The following is a 15466-nucleotide window of genomic DNA, read 5'->3' as shown; positions in this document are numbered from 1 at the left end:
GGGGGGGGGGGGGGGGGGGGGGGGGCACGACACGTGAGACCTAAAATTTAATGACTCGAGAGCCATTTAGATCGCAGGTCATTTTGGTAGATGAATCAATAGTTTCCTTTAGCGATATAAACTCTTTTGTAACTCAAATTGGATAGGTTTTGACTTAAATTTAACTCTTATAAACAGGGAATTTGAGAGAAACATTGAACAAACCCTCTTTTGCTTTTTCATATACAATAATATCATCATATTCATCAAGAACTAGGAGTCAATTACCATATTTTTGAGAAAAGTGGATCAAGCCCTAGCAAGAATTGAATGTCAATTAAATTAAGAAATTGAAGAATTCAACTTTGAAGTCGAAGGTTAACATCTTTTGTATTTTTTTTATAATTCGGGTGATATTTTTTCATTATTCTTTTGGTAATTTATTTAAAATCATGTTAGGTTAGATCCCGTTTTTGTATTGGATGGGATGAATCTTATTATTATTATTATTATTATTATTATTATTATTATTATTATTATTATATTCAAGATTAGCATTTTAGTTTAATTCTTGTGTTTCTTGATAATTTTGCATACATACTATATTATTTAATTAATTAGCCACCAATTAGATAAATAGTTACTTGTTGTAACGTTTGGAGATTCACAATAAGTTTAGAACACAGCAAAATTAACATGTGTAATAGATGTTAGGAATTATATTTATCACTTGCAATAATATAGATAATCCAAAATTTAGAACTTTCTAACCATTTGAATTCGAGTTAGGAGTAGATTCGGGTGGCAGTTAGAATAAAATTAATTTGTCTTGAAAAAAAAAAGTTAAATACATTAGTTTTATCAATTGTGAAGAATACATGGATGAGACTAGGTAACAAATCAAGAATTAAAATAGATAATAATATGCGGAGTTGAAATTTAATATAATTATACATTTTTGATAAAAATCAAACTTTTTATTGCTTTCTTAGATTAATTTAGCAAAAATCAAATCAAAATCTCTCTTTTGTTTTATATAATTTGAATTCCGTACATAATTAGTAAATTTGAATTGAGTTTATTTCATATGGGACAAGAACTCTTAACTCATTCAAATCTATTACTTGTTTACGATTTTGTATGTTTGTGAGTTTCATACAAATACCTATATTGGGCTAGAAGAGCTTTTAAAAGAAGGTAGTTTTTGTAGGAAATTTTTTAACAAGATGTAGAAGCAAAATCAAGAGTCTTGTCAAATGATCTTCTTTTGCTTCATTTGTGGTTACGGAATATTCATATCTTAATTAATTAAAAAACGAAGTTTATGCAAGTCGCTTTATTAAAAAGTTCTTCAACAAGTGAAAGCAAAATTAAAAGTCCTGTCAAATTAATAAAGAAAATAGGATAATCTCATAAGAAGTATAATGGATGCACATCTAGAGTTGATTCAATTCGAATAAGTAAAGCATACCGTGCAATTTTCTTTTGATGGAACGTTCATATATTCTAGATCCATGTGTGCGACCCTTGGTGTCATTGTCTAAGAATAATTGATATTTCCCTGCAGTTGGATCCTATTCGATTGTGAAGTTCTACCTATTTGTTCAATAACATGTACGAGGTAATTGCGTTGTAGTAGATCGTATTCAAGAAAAAAATGTAAATTCAATATTTTTTTCATTATGAAACATTGTGTATAACCTTGTTATGGACTAGTTGAAGTTAAAATTCCATTTCATAACTTCAGAACTTGAATAACAGTTGTCATTGATAATGCTAATAGTTGAGTGACCCTAAAGCCACTCGTGGGTTCTTCGTTTTTTTTTTTCCTTTTTCTTCTATTCTTTTGAGATTTACGAGTTATACTGTCTTCGTTTAGGTAAAAAATAAAAAATAAAAACATGGAGGTCTGAGCAGATGTGTCAAACTGACTTGATTTTTCTCGAAATAATGTGATGATATTAAAAAATGAGTAATGTTATTTATTTGTACGGGTGATCATCATCAAGTTATATGACATTAAGGTGAAGGGGTAACCTGCTAGATACATGTAACATTATTCAACTTCAATAGGGATAAATTACCTTATTCTTTAAGAATAATTCACGTTTGAAAGGGAAATCAACATAAATCCATCCATCTACGTTGTTACCAATGAATTTTAGGGAATTACAGCTAATTAAAACCATAAATGATATTTTCTAGAGACTGCACGAATGTTTTTTATTAGAGATTGAGACCTATCCTTATCGTTATGTGAATCATATCTAAGGAAAACTGCAAATTTTGATAATTTATATTTGTATATGTACTTAGACATGCATTCTTATTCTCACTATTTTAAATAATTTGTTTATCAAATTGATATCGATTCCATTTGGTGTCGAGTAGTGGTAAAGATTTTGACGTGGGAACAAAAATTTTAATTTGTCTTCGGAATTAACGAGATATTGATGTAATAATTTTGTTTTTTAGATTATCGTATTCATTATACCCCTATTATGATCACATTCACAAGATTATCTGTCTGTGGTGTGAATCAGATTTGGCACGACTCTGCTATTATTTTGTCAAGCTTGATGAACTAAACTAAATGTGATGGAACACGATTGAAGATGTAGCTAAAAAGGATATATAGACTTGATATGTAACTTTTATATAAAGAATTATCAAAGAAACGTGAGGTAATTTCATTAAATTATTATATTTTCTTTCATTGCTTCGTTTTCTTGACTTGGAGTATGGAAAGGCTATTGTCACAACATTGTTCGGCACTTCTTATGTTTTTCATGATCGCGAATTTAATCACTTAAGAAGATTTTAATGGATCGATCGTCGAGGTTAAAAAGAGAAATTTGAAGGATTCAAAGAAGTGTCGTCAATACATATTTATTTCAATTGACTCCAAATAATTATTAAAAAAAATAAAAAATGTACTAATTAAATAGAGATTTGCACGAATTCAATAGAGATAATGTTGCAACTTAATATTCAGTAAATAAATTTTTCATTCTATCACATTTTCATTTTTAACATTTCATTGATTAGAAAATATTGTCCTTAATAAGGATTTTCGTCCCAAAATATTATTAAGGAGTTTTAAAATGGATCGAATATTTAATCGTATTTTTGGATTATTATTCATTTTGCTTCTTAAAAATACAATAACCAAATGGGTCTTTGTAATCTTTCTTAAAGAAATTTTGGAAAGAAATCATAATCAGCAATGTTAATTTAAGAATAAAAATGCAATGAAAAGAAAAAGTTTGAGACATAAATGTGATTAATATAATGTGAATGTTATGAATTGATTGCAAGATAACAACGATAATGAAATAAGCAAGAATAGATTAAGAACATCAAAATTTATGCGAAAACCCAAAATGAGAAAAAAGTATAGGTAGAGGAGGAGAAATATACTATGATCAATAATAATTGCGTTTATAACAAGATTTCAATACTCTCAACTAAGATCTAAAGTTCTAAAAATGTATATATGTTATGAAAACAATACAAGCCGTGACTTATATATAAAATTCTAGAAATTAGGTTGTAGATGATTAGGAGTCCAAAATGCGATAGGCGGGTTGTCGCCCCACCGTTAGTGTGTCAGGCGAGCGAAAAGTTTCTGTAAAAAATATGTTGGTGCTGCTCAAGCGGCCAACTAGCAGTAGGCTAGCGAAAATGCAGCGACTTTTATTTTCGGTCCATAATTCTGACCTCTTCAAGACAACTTCAACTAGAACTTCAATACTCATTAGAATTTGGGTCACATTACTAGAATGAATAATATTTTAAATATATTCAAATATTTTATTGTTTAGTACGGACTGCACGGCATGGTATGATCCGTTTCTCTACTGGTAAACTGTGATCCCCCCCCCCCCCCCCCCCCCCCCCCCCCCCCCCCCCCCCCCCCCCCCCCCCCCCCCCCCCCCCCCCCCCCCCCCCCCCCCCCCCCCCCCCCCCCCCCCCCCCCCCCCCCCCCCCCCCCCCCCCCCCCCCCCCCCCCCCCCCCCCCCCCCCCCCCCCCCCCCCCCCCCCCCCCCCCCCCCCCCCCCCCCCCCCCCCCCCCCCCCCCCCCCCCCCCCCCCCCCCCCCCCCCCCCCCCCCCCCCCCCCCCCCCCCCCCCCCCCCCCCCCCCCCCCCCCCCCCCCCCCCCCCCCCCACCAAGAGAAAAACATCGACACATGCCATAATGTGTGGGTTCTATCTTTGCCTACATAGTTTTCCCAGATCTTAATCCTAACGCACATGATTCTTGATTACCTAAATGGGACACAAATGTTTTTATTGCACATATTTTTCTGTGAGGAATTAATGTATTTTTAAGAAAACGTATCATCAAATGAATAAATTAACTATACAGTATTATATATTTTATGTATTTGTATCAGTAACCATGTGATGTGATTCAACATAATTGAACCTTCATAATTCTCTTCCAGCTCTATGTTTTATGGGCACTCACTAATATATTATTTGATCCACCTAAGTTTGAGTTGTGTGTGTGCGCGTGCGAGCTCGTCGCTTACTGATAAGTTTTAATTGTTCGTGTGTGAGTTGTGCATGTGATTTATATATCAATTATTAGTTAATCTTGTTATGAAGTCGTTATCAAAATGAAATTATAATTAACTAAAGAGAGAGATTCATAATAACTTTGAATGTAGTTCATAATTAACAATTTACTATAATTTCATTACATTATAATCATGGGGGACGAGTTATCGTAAAGCAGAGTCGAAAGGTTGAAACATCAATTAGGATTTCACTAATCCAAAGTCGAAAGTTGAAGATCTAAGTATTACAAATTGAAAAGTGATAACATCTTTGCTCTATTACATATCTTAGTTGTAATTGTCTCTTATGTAGTTATTTCAGAAAAACGAGTCTCACCAAGCATTTGAAAAAGGAGCAAAATTAATCATATACACAAAAGATACGAATAAACCATTTCGATTTTAATTCTAAACACCGTACATCCTTTATGCCGTGTGGAAAATGTGTTCTTGATGTCTTATAATTCCTATAAATTGCTATAATAGATCAATTTTCATTAAAAAAATGTTTCAATTTCGGATTATATTTTTATACGAATGAGAGAGAGAGAGAGTTTACAGTTGACATATTCAAGAAAAAATGTGGTCGAATTGATGAATTTTAGCAGAAATGGGCCCACTCCAACCAAATCCAACTTGCCCACTAAACGGACGCTATTCACCAAACACCAAGTTGCATCTCTAAACATCTTAGCAATCTTAACCAAATCAAATTGCTATTCTACGTCTTGTTTGTTAAGATAAAGTGAAGACAGAGTAATTACTTGGAGATTTTCTTGGCTAGTAACCCTAATAAAAAATTGGAAAAAACCTAATGTACAGGCCCTGTGTTCTGTACAGGCCCCCTCACATGCTGTGTGAGGGGGCGGGGCGTGGGGGATTATTTTAAAAAAGAATTACCCACCCCCCTGCATAATAAAAAATTACAATACCCTCAACGTGGGTTTTCTATGTTTCTTTGATTAATTATTCTCTAATTTGATTTCTAATTATAAGCGACTTACTCCTACAATAACAATGCATAGTTAAACAATTGATGAAGGATCCACAATTTGAAGGGACAAACGAGTACCATTTGAGCTTCGATGATAGCTTGAGCCATATAAAGGTTGAATAAAATAATGAAATAAGACAATTTAACCTTAAGAAAATAATAATTATCGATTCCCACCAATACTAGTTTCCAGTTACATTGTTAATTTTATTATTATTATTATTATTTTGGTAATGGAAACAAATTCTAAGAAATATTGTACAAAAATATTTCATTTTAATTGGCAATTTTCATGTGAAACAAAGTCAAACGAATATCAAAAAATAGATGATTTTCTTGATTATTTTATTTTTATTTTTTGTTGACAATAGAAACAAATTTCATTCTCAATACCAGTAAAATCTATCCCTTTAATTGATAATTTTCATGTAAAAAAAAGTCAAACTAACATCACAAAACACTTTTATTTTAATATTTTTCACGTGAAAAATTATATCAATCAAACACAATAATTTAGAATTCTTAGAAAAACCATTTTTAAGCAATTTAATTCCCTAGAATTCTTTTTCAATTCAATTCAATTTCATCTTTGCAATCAAACGAACCCTAAGAAACATTTTTAAAAACTTGATGAAAAGAAGGTCATTCTTAATGTTTGTTTTGTAGGAATTTTGATAATTAATTTCTGATCGTTAGAAATAAAGTAGGTCCTATCTGTAAAAAAAGAATTCAAAAATGACAACTAAAATAATGAAATAATGATGAAAAAATTAATTTTAATTGGCTTACAATCTGTAACAAACAAGTCTCCCCCTCCCCATCTCTTGTTTCTGCTCCATTTTCGTGAGAAATAAGAATTTTGTATCAACTAACGACGAAAATAATACTATCGAACAATCACCTCATTTTATCCTTCTTCGTTACTGCTCCGTCTTCACTCACTTTTTTATCTCCTCCACTCCCTCTCACACGCACACGCACACAAATCCTGTATCTATCCCCTCCACCATTGTCATCCTCCCCTCATCTCTTCCTCCTCCACTCCTCTCCAAAATCCCATACACCAAAATACAATATCAAGAAGCAAGAATCCCCTTTTTTCAGAACTGAGATCTCTCTCCCCGGCTATCTATAACTCGGTTTTTTCCAGATCTTGACAAGAAAGACGACACCCAAAACCCCATCTTTCATATACATATAGGAATTTATAAGAAATTTGGGTCTGAAGATGGGTTCTATGAAGTTAGATCTATATAGCAGAATCTACCCGGAACCGGTCGACCACTTTGATATGCTACCAGATTCTATTATTCTCATTATCTTTAACAAAATTGGAGATGTCAAGGCCTTGGGTCGATGCTGCGTCGTTTCGAAAAGGTTTCACTCTCTGGTTCCTCAGGTCGATAACGTCGTTGTTCGTGTCGATTGTGTCATCTCTGATGAAAATTCATCCATTTCGGGAACCTCCGCTGCCTCGGCGTCGACGGCTGACAAGTCCCGCCACCCCATCTCATCCCTTTTCCGGCTTTTCTTTTCGGGCCTCTATAAGTCACTTACCCAGCTTATGACTTCCTCCCCACGCCGCCCCATCGTTTCGAATTCGGAAGATTTTAACTTCAATATGGACCAGAACAGCGTTACCCATCATTCCCCTACTCAAGTCTTGAAGAATTTTGATGAAATTAAGTTTCTGAAAATTGAGTTACCCAATGGGGAGCTCGGGATTGAAGAAGGTATTTTGCTTAAATGGAAGGCGGACTTCGGTTCCACTCTCGACAATTGTGTTATTCTTGGAGCCTCCAGTGTCATTCAGGCTGCGAATGCTAAAAAGTGTTCCAGTGTTTGTAACAATGATAATAATGGAGCTGAGAGCGATAATGGGAGCATACCCGAATCATTTTACACAAATGGGGGCTTGAAACTGCGTGTTGTGTGGACAATAACCTCATTGATGGCTGCCTCTGCTAGGCATTACCTGCTGCAGCCAATAATAGTAGAGCACAAGACGTTGGAGACCTTGGTTTTGACGGATGGTGATGGACAAGGGGTGTTGTCTATGAATAAAGAGCAGTTGGAGGAACTGAGGGTGAAGCCTCTATCTGCCTCATCAGCTTCCAAGAGGACTCTGGTACCGGCTTTGAGTATGCGGTTGTGGTATGCGGCACATTTGGAGTTGCCCAATGGGAGTGTGTTGAAAGGGGCGACCTTGGTTGCTATCAGACCAAGTGAGCAGCCCAAGGAGGTTTTGGGGTCAGAAGCCAGTTGGGTTGCTTCGGCGTTTGAGGAGCCATTTGGAACTGCTGCAAGGATGCTGGTGAAAAGGAGGACTTACTGTCTGGAAATGAACTCATTTTGAGATGGGATTCCATGAATACATGTTTGAGGTAAATTCCTTTTTACAGATTTATTGGAAATTTTGAATTGGTACAGAGATCTCTATACTTGTAGGCATGTGTTCTGTATTTTTTAATTGCAATTTTTGAATCTGAGTATTAGTTCAATGATCTGTGCATTCGTTAGTATGCTAGGATGTTTTTCTGGGTGGTTTATATGTGATTCTTTGGCTAGTTTCCCTTCTGAAGCGCTACCACTTTGCATTGCTTATGCTGTTGAAAATTGTAAATCCAATTTTTATCTGTGAGCTATACTTTTTAATTATATGTTCCTGCATTAATTAGTTTCAGGGGGTAAACAGTAAAATTATGGTTTAATTCATTATCTATTTCTCAAATCTGACCTTTGTAATCTGGACGAATTGTCTTCTGTCTTGTGTTTAGTGTTATGATCGTCTCTTGTGTAGTAATGATATCTGTTTACATTGAATTTATGATGATGTATTCCTGGGAAATATTTGTCTCATTCATTTCCTGCATTGCTTGAACTTTAACAATATTATCAAAATCTTTTTTCTCAAGACATGATATTGTGGCTTTTTTAATTATATTTTAGGCTTTGTTTTAGTGTGTTGTAGCCTGCAGTTTGAGGGTAAGTGCTAAAAAGTTGAATGGGGAATTCATTCCTTTTTTTTTTTTTTTTTTTTTTTTGGGACAGTGATGGTATAGTTTCCAGATATTATTTTTATCTGGGGGGCGTTTGTTTCTCATTTTTGTAAAAATGAAAATGAAAAATATAGTCGTTATGGGCCCACATAAGAGATAGAAATTCAAATTTGGTGGCTTGATGTGATGGATAACGATCATATTTTTCATTTTAATGAGAAAAAAATGGGAAACAAATAGGGGCCTAATCTTGTACTTTTAGTTTTAGGTGTAGGTCAGTTCTTCAAATAATTCATAAGCTTGACATAATTTTTTACAATATAGAATATAGTACCTCAGGTATGCTGGGCGACGTTTCTTTTTTATTTTATCTACTTTTCGCTGAATAGAATGTGAAATCCTTTCACATATATCTTGAAATAGAGATAATCTTCTGCATTTTCTATATGCATGGTAATCTTGACACTGCTCTGCATTTGTATTTACACGTGCACTTCTTTTATTATTGTTTCTTATTTCTTTTATCAGTTTGAATCGTTCGCTTACTCTCCCTGAATCCATTTTTGGTGTTAATTGAACTTTCTGGGATAACACAACTTTCCTAGGAGGAGGAAGATGAGGAGTATTCACATGCAGGGAAAACACAATTTTTTCTTAAGCACAATAATGTACCATGGGCAAATAGCTAGCCAAAATTATCTTTCTTCTACAATGACGAAAAGCCAGCAGGTGATCAATAATGAGCTGTGGAATGATCCTCCTACAGTCGAGCTGATGCTTGATGGGCATTTGCTTTTATATTAAGTTCAGGCATGTGCTTTTACGGGCGCACATATTCTTATGGATTGATGTTGAGCTTTGTGCCTTTGATTTTATGCTCTTCTTCTTTACTAATTTTCGACATCTGTGAATATGGTATGCTTATGCTTTGTTCCATTAAGGTTCATTGAGCAATGTGTCTTTCAATTATCTGGATATTCATATCTGCTGAATTATGGGTAGCAGATATGAGAAATAAATAAATTGACGTACTGTATTGCCTTAATTGAGACATTTTATAAAATGCAATGCAGATTATGTTATTACTAGTCTTCATTTCATGCGTTGTACGAGTATTGTATTTAGTATGTTATTATTAGTGTGGAATGTGTTAAATTTAGAAAAAGTTTTTGAAGTTTTTGAAAATGAAAAATATTTATGTCACAAACTAGATGATTTAACAAATTGGAGAAAAAAGAATTGCAGATAAAAATAGAAAAATAAAATTAAAGGAAAAAATAAAAAGAAGCAAAAAAGTTATTATAAAGTCTTTAAAATATATATATATATATATATATATATATATATATATATATTATAGAGTTTTTAAAAAAGAATTTTATATTGAAAAAAATTATTTATAATATGAAGAAAAAAGAAATTTTAAGACAATTTAAAAAAAATATATATATATATATAATAGAAACAAAATACAAGAAAGGTACGAAAATTAAATAAAGAATATATAAATTTTGTTTAGTTAAAATTAAAAAAATTAAGCTTTAGCAATTGTCTATTGACATGTACGTCTCGAAATCATATTGAAGAATTACATAGATTATCTTATTTATGGGATACATAATAAGAAATATGCAATATATACTTTGTATCTCAATTTAAATTTCACATATTATTAGAATTTACTACTTAAACACTTTTAATTTAAGAATTCAATAGATCATATTTTAGGCAAATGTCATTCATTCAAGTCTTACCGCTGCATATCTAATGAAATCGCGCACGTGAGGAGCATATTGAAGACAATTTAAATAATATATATGTAACTTCATCTAACAATTTAAAATTTTTAAGTTTTACCATGCTATCTTTCTTTCTATATTAGCACTGTATATAATATAAATTCGATATTATTTTTTTAAAATGTATCATTACATTATAATGATAAACATGTTTGAAACTTTTGATTTTACCAGACGATACAAATAAGGACAATTAAGAAATTCAACGCATAATTTTCTTGATTAATCATTTTCAATCACGTAACATCTTATTTTTCATGAAAATAAATGTTAGCTATCATAGAAAATTACAAATTTTTATGTAATATCTTTCAAGGATTCTTTCAATTGACATGTCGAGTTTCTTATATTATTCGGTAGGATTACTTGTTTCCACCACAAATTCGTGAATTAGTATAGTTTGTTGACCAGCTTTTGAGTACGATGAAAAATTTATTCTAGGGATATTTTGGAAACTTTATAAATTGATGTTATATTTTTTACTTACAACTATGTAGAAAAAAAAAATGGTCACACGTATGGGCTCCTCCTACCCTTTGTAACTATCATTTTACACCACGAATAAAAAAACTAAACGATTTAACAAATTAAAGAACAAAAAAATTGTAGGCGAAAAAAAAAAGTTATTGTAAAGTTTTTTGATTAAATTGAAATAATTAAAATTAAAAATAAATATTATTTATTAAAAATAAAAAGATTGACGTTTTATCATAAAATAAAAAGAATTCTAATCCAAAAAAAATTTATTTATAATATGAAAAAAAAGAAATTTTAAAACAATTTTCAAAAAATATAATAAAAACAAAATAAAAGAAAGTTACAAAAATTAAATAAAGAATATATAAATATTATTTAGTTAAAATTGAAAAATTAAGTTTTATCTTGAAGAGAAAAGAACAAAAAAGAATTTTAAATTAAAAAAATCATTTATAATGTAAACAAAAACAAATAAAAAAAATGCTTTCACAATTTATTTTAACTCATTTTTTTATCTCGCCCGCACTAAAAAATTATCTTGGGTCCGCCCCTGAGTATCCTCTCCGTGCACGGAGTGTTTGAACCTCAGTTTCTTCCCTTTAAATTTTTGGTATCTTCCATTTAAATTTTTTCAATACATCAAAATCCCCAACATGAGATGCATTATCTGAAGTATCTTCCTCATTTTTTATGGTAAATGGATTAAAAGATTGATAACTTGAACAATCACCCATCCCCCTATCCACATATCTGTGGTTACTAATGACATTCGACTTGCTCAAAGAAGCTAATAAGTGCTGCAAAAGTCAAGATGAGTTTGAATGTGTTAATATACCATTAGAAGAGTAAGAAGATCATGTATTCAGGCGGTACTGCAATTAATGAAGGTGAATAAGTGTGCAAGAAATATGAAAAAGAAATGAGGCTTAATAATAATATAACCTTGTCTGGTTTAATGGAACCCATGTGGTAAAAGAGTTTTTATAAAATCAGAGAGAGACACACAGCTAAGTTATTTATTTCCTAAAATCTATGTCCAATAAATGGGATGGTACAGACCATCAAATTTTCAAAGGATTCACCCCTCCTACACCACACTACACTTATCCTCGCACTCTTCATCTCATGTTTGTTTATGCATGCGCGAGTTTTAATGGCTCACATGAGCGGAACGCACAAAGATGGGTCTCAACAGAGCCATGGTTCAACTTCATACAATGGAAGAAGAGATAAGAGAAAAGAAACAAGGTGTGATTTTTTGAAAAAGTAAAGAATTTCGGGTGAGAAAGGAGGAATATCACTGTACCAATTAGATAAAACGGTGTCGTTTTGCTCAAACACCGAGGAAACAAACAAAATGGCTACAGTGCAATAAAATAGAATAAATAAAATAAAAAAATGTTATAGTGAGATAAAATGGAACAATTCACTGTTCATTTTTACAGTAACTCCATATTTTCCTTTTTATATAGTAGGGATACATCTCAAATTTCTAATCATATAATTTTACAAGTATTCATAGCTTATGAAATATTCTCTGTCCACTAATTTGTGTGGACGTGTAGAGTATGCTTGGATAGGAACAGTGCCTGTGACTCCTGTTTTTTGGTCCGAGTTATAACTTTCTATTTTAAGGTTTTTGTTTAATTTGAAGAGGTTAAAGCCTATGACTATATATTGACAATTTGTTGAAGTCAACGAAGATGATTTATATTTGGAGTTGACAATCTTGAGGTGCTATTTATAAAGAGAAACAAAACATTACAATAAAAACAGCTTTTTGCAACGTTCAAAAAACATTGCTGAAAACATTTCGCAACATTGGACCGCATGTTACTATTGAAGACGACTTATAAAAAGGGCTATATAAAAGTTGATTTTTGATATATTTGTTTGACCACTTTTAACCCGCAAGAACGTGATCAAAACACAATTTATATGAATGAAAATTTGGACAGAGTTTCGATATAAAGATTACGCAAAACAAGGATTAAGAAAGAGTAGAAATAGAGAATAATCCAAAGTGAGACGTTATCTTTTTCCTTAAAACAAATTACCCCGCTACGGTGTTCACGGTGAATGGCACTTGTCTCTCAAGATATAATGAATTCACAACTTATGGTAGCAGCACTTCAAACCACAAGAAATCGACGAACTTTTGATAGAATTTTCCCTCTACAAAGGAAATGTATGAAATGCTATGGAATTAGAAATGAGAGAATTACAAGAGGAGAATGGATGCTCAATGCAATTGGTGTATCCAAAATCATGTCCATAGAGTTCTATTTATAGATGTAGAAAGGGTACAAATGAAGTAGTGTGAGACAAAACATGCATCCTTTTAAAAAAGTTGCAACATTTGGCCAAAACCTGCATCCTTTCGAAAAGTTGAAACACTTTATTTCTTCCAACTTTGGTCCGCAATTTTTCATTCATCCGGAATTAATTTCGAGATTCCAAATATACCACGACAATCTACTCTACGAGTAAAATAAGTTGGTCTATTTACTTTTGTAATTTGACCATCGGATCAAGTCTGAATATTTGGTCGAAATTGACACGTAGTCACACCTTTTCATTTTCCAAACTTTGATTAATAATTTGAACCAATTCCTACAATCCCCCACATGAATGGAAATTCGAGTACGCATATGCAAATGCGATGATATGATGCAATGTAGAGAGGGTGCGAAAAAATATTGTATTAGGGATGGTGGCTTCTGGCCTTGAACTTCCCTTAGTGAAATACTATCGAACTTACTTGGCTAATTGGTGAACCATAGGTCTTGAACCACTCAGACTTTGGTGTAAGTCAAGACAACAGTACTCACACATATATCTTCCCTATTCTGTACTTAGCTCTCATGACTTGGTTCATTTTGGCCCTGAACCCTTCTTGGTTTCATAAGTGTTTGGAGAATTCAAACCTTAAACAATTCTTATCGAAGCGGCCCCATTTCACACTTATATAGGTGACCTTCTATTAAGAGTATTATGCCCTACTCCACTTGACTTAATCAAGATATATGAATCATTAAAAGATAATATTAGCCTCTATTCACTCTGCAGAAAGCACTTTAGTATCATAGGAATGAATTAGGAATTCTAATTTCCTAAGTGCTTCATGGAATTTTCACAACTTAGTTGTCCCTTTGAACTAAGATCTTGGGATCTCCAGTCAACAAGGTAGGGTTACCATTGCAAAAACTCTTACGTAGTAAGCTTTAATCCCATTCCTCTCGATAGGCAACGCATTTGATCTCTAGGCATACTTTTCGTAAGTGGATCCGCAATATTCTCCTTTGATTTCACATAATCTATGGAGATAACGCAATTTGAGATCAGTTGCTTAATGGTGTTGTGTCTACGATGAATATGTCTAGACTTACCATTATACATGCTGCTTCGAGCCCTTCCAATTGTTGATTGACTATCATAATATATACTTATCGCGGGTACTGGCTTGGGCCAACATGGAACACCTTCTAAGAAATTTCGAAGTCATTCTGCTTCTTCTCCAGCTTTGTCCAAAGCAATAAACTTATATTCCATCGTTGATCGAGCTATGGACGTTTGCTTTGTTGATTAACATGATACAGCAGCTCCACCAATGGTGAATACATAACCACTAGTGGACTTGGAATCCTTCATGTCAGATATTCAATTCGTATCACAATATCCTTCTAGTACCGCAGGATATTTTGTGAAGTGTAATCCATAGGTTAAGGTATACTTCAAGTACATTAGAACCCTCGTCAATGCCTTCCAAGGATCATGGTTTGGGTTACTTGTAAATCTACTAAGTTTATTCACCGCAAAAGCAATATCCGATCGAGTGCAGTTTGTAATATACATAAGACTGCCAATTATTTGTGAATACCTTAGTTGTGATATATTTTCTCCCGTATTCTTGACTAAGTGCATACTCGGATCAAGAGGAGTTCTCGCAGGACTTTCCTCAAAACGTCAAACTTCTTAAGTACTTTTTCCATGTAGTGAGATTGTGAAAGTACAATTTTATCATGCGTTCTAGAGATTTTAATCCAAAAGATTACCTCTGCCACACCCATATCTTTCATATCAAAATGCTTTGTTAGCATCTTTTTGGTGTTAAGCAACATTTCGTGACTATTGCACATTATTAACATGTCGTCCACATATAGACATACAATTACATAGGCATACGGTGTATGTTTAATATATACATATTTGTTACATTCGTTGATCTTGAATCCATTTGACAATATTGTTTTGCCAAACTTTTGGTGCCATTGTTTAGGAGCCTGTTTTAATCCATACAAGGATTTAAAAAATTTACATACTTCGTGTTTTTGGTTAGGAGAAACGAACCCTTCAGATTGCTCCATGTAAATCTCATCTTCTAACTCACCGTTTAGGAATGCTATTTTTACATCCATTTGATGAATCTCAAGATTGTGTATTGCCGCAATTGCAATTAACAACCTTATTGACATGATTCTAGTCACGGGTGAGTAGGTATCAAAGAAATCAAATCCTTCTTTTTGCCCATATCCTTTAGCAACCAATCTAACCTTATATTTATCAATGGATCTGTCAGTTTTGAATATCCATTTGCATTCTAAAGGATTGTTATCGGGAGGTAAATCAATCAACTCCCATGTATGGTTTTGCATT

At 33.1% G+C, this 15466-nt stretch overlaps 1 protein-coding gene across 2 annotated transcripts; it reads left to right on the top strand.

The window, feature by feature from the left end:
* The first annotated feature begins 6402 nt into the window (after positions 1 to 6402).
* On the top strand, positions 6403 to 9629 carry LOC111407261 (F-box protein At4g18380-like). 2 transcript variants are annotated; one of them, XM_023036642.1, is made up of 2 exons: positions 6403 to 7919; positions 9063 to 9629. In XM_023036642.1, exon 1 carries the CDS (start codon positions 6764 to 6766, stop codon positions 7889 to 7891), a length of 1128 nt encoding a protein of 375 aa, XP_022892410.1. In that variant the 5' UTR covers positions 6403 to 6763; the 3' UTR covers positions 7892 to 7919; positions 9063 to 9629. The 2 variants fall into 2 exon arrangements, with proteins under 2 accessions (XP_022892410.1, XP_022892411.1); XM_023036643.1 differs by having other exon boundaries at positions 6406 to 7919; positions 9140 to 9629.
* Positions 9630 to 15466: the final 5837 nt, after the last annotated feature.

This window comes from Olea europaea, chromosome 13 (genome assembly GCF_002742605.1).
Source record: "Olea europaea var. sylvestris chromosome 13, O_europaea_v1, whole genome shotgun sequence".
NCBI classification, from domain to species: domain Eukaryota; kingdom Viridiplantae; phylum Streptophyta; class Magnoliopsida; order Lamiales; family Oleaceae; genus Olea; species Olea europaea.
The sequence above is the reverse complement of the archived record's forward strand: the minus strand, read 5'-3'. Positions and strand labels throughout refer to the sequence as shown.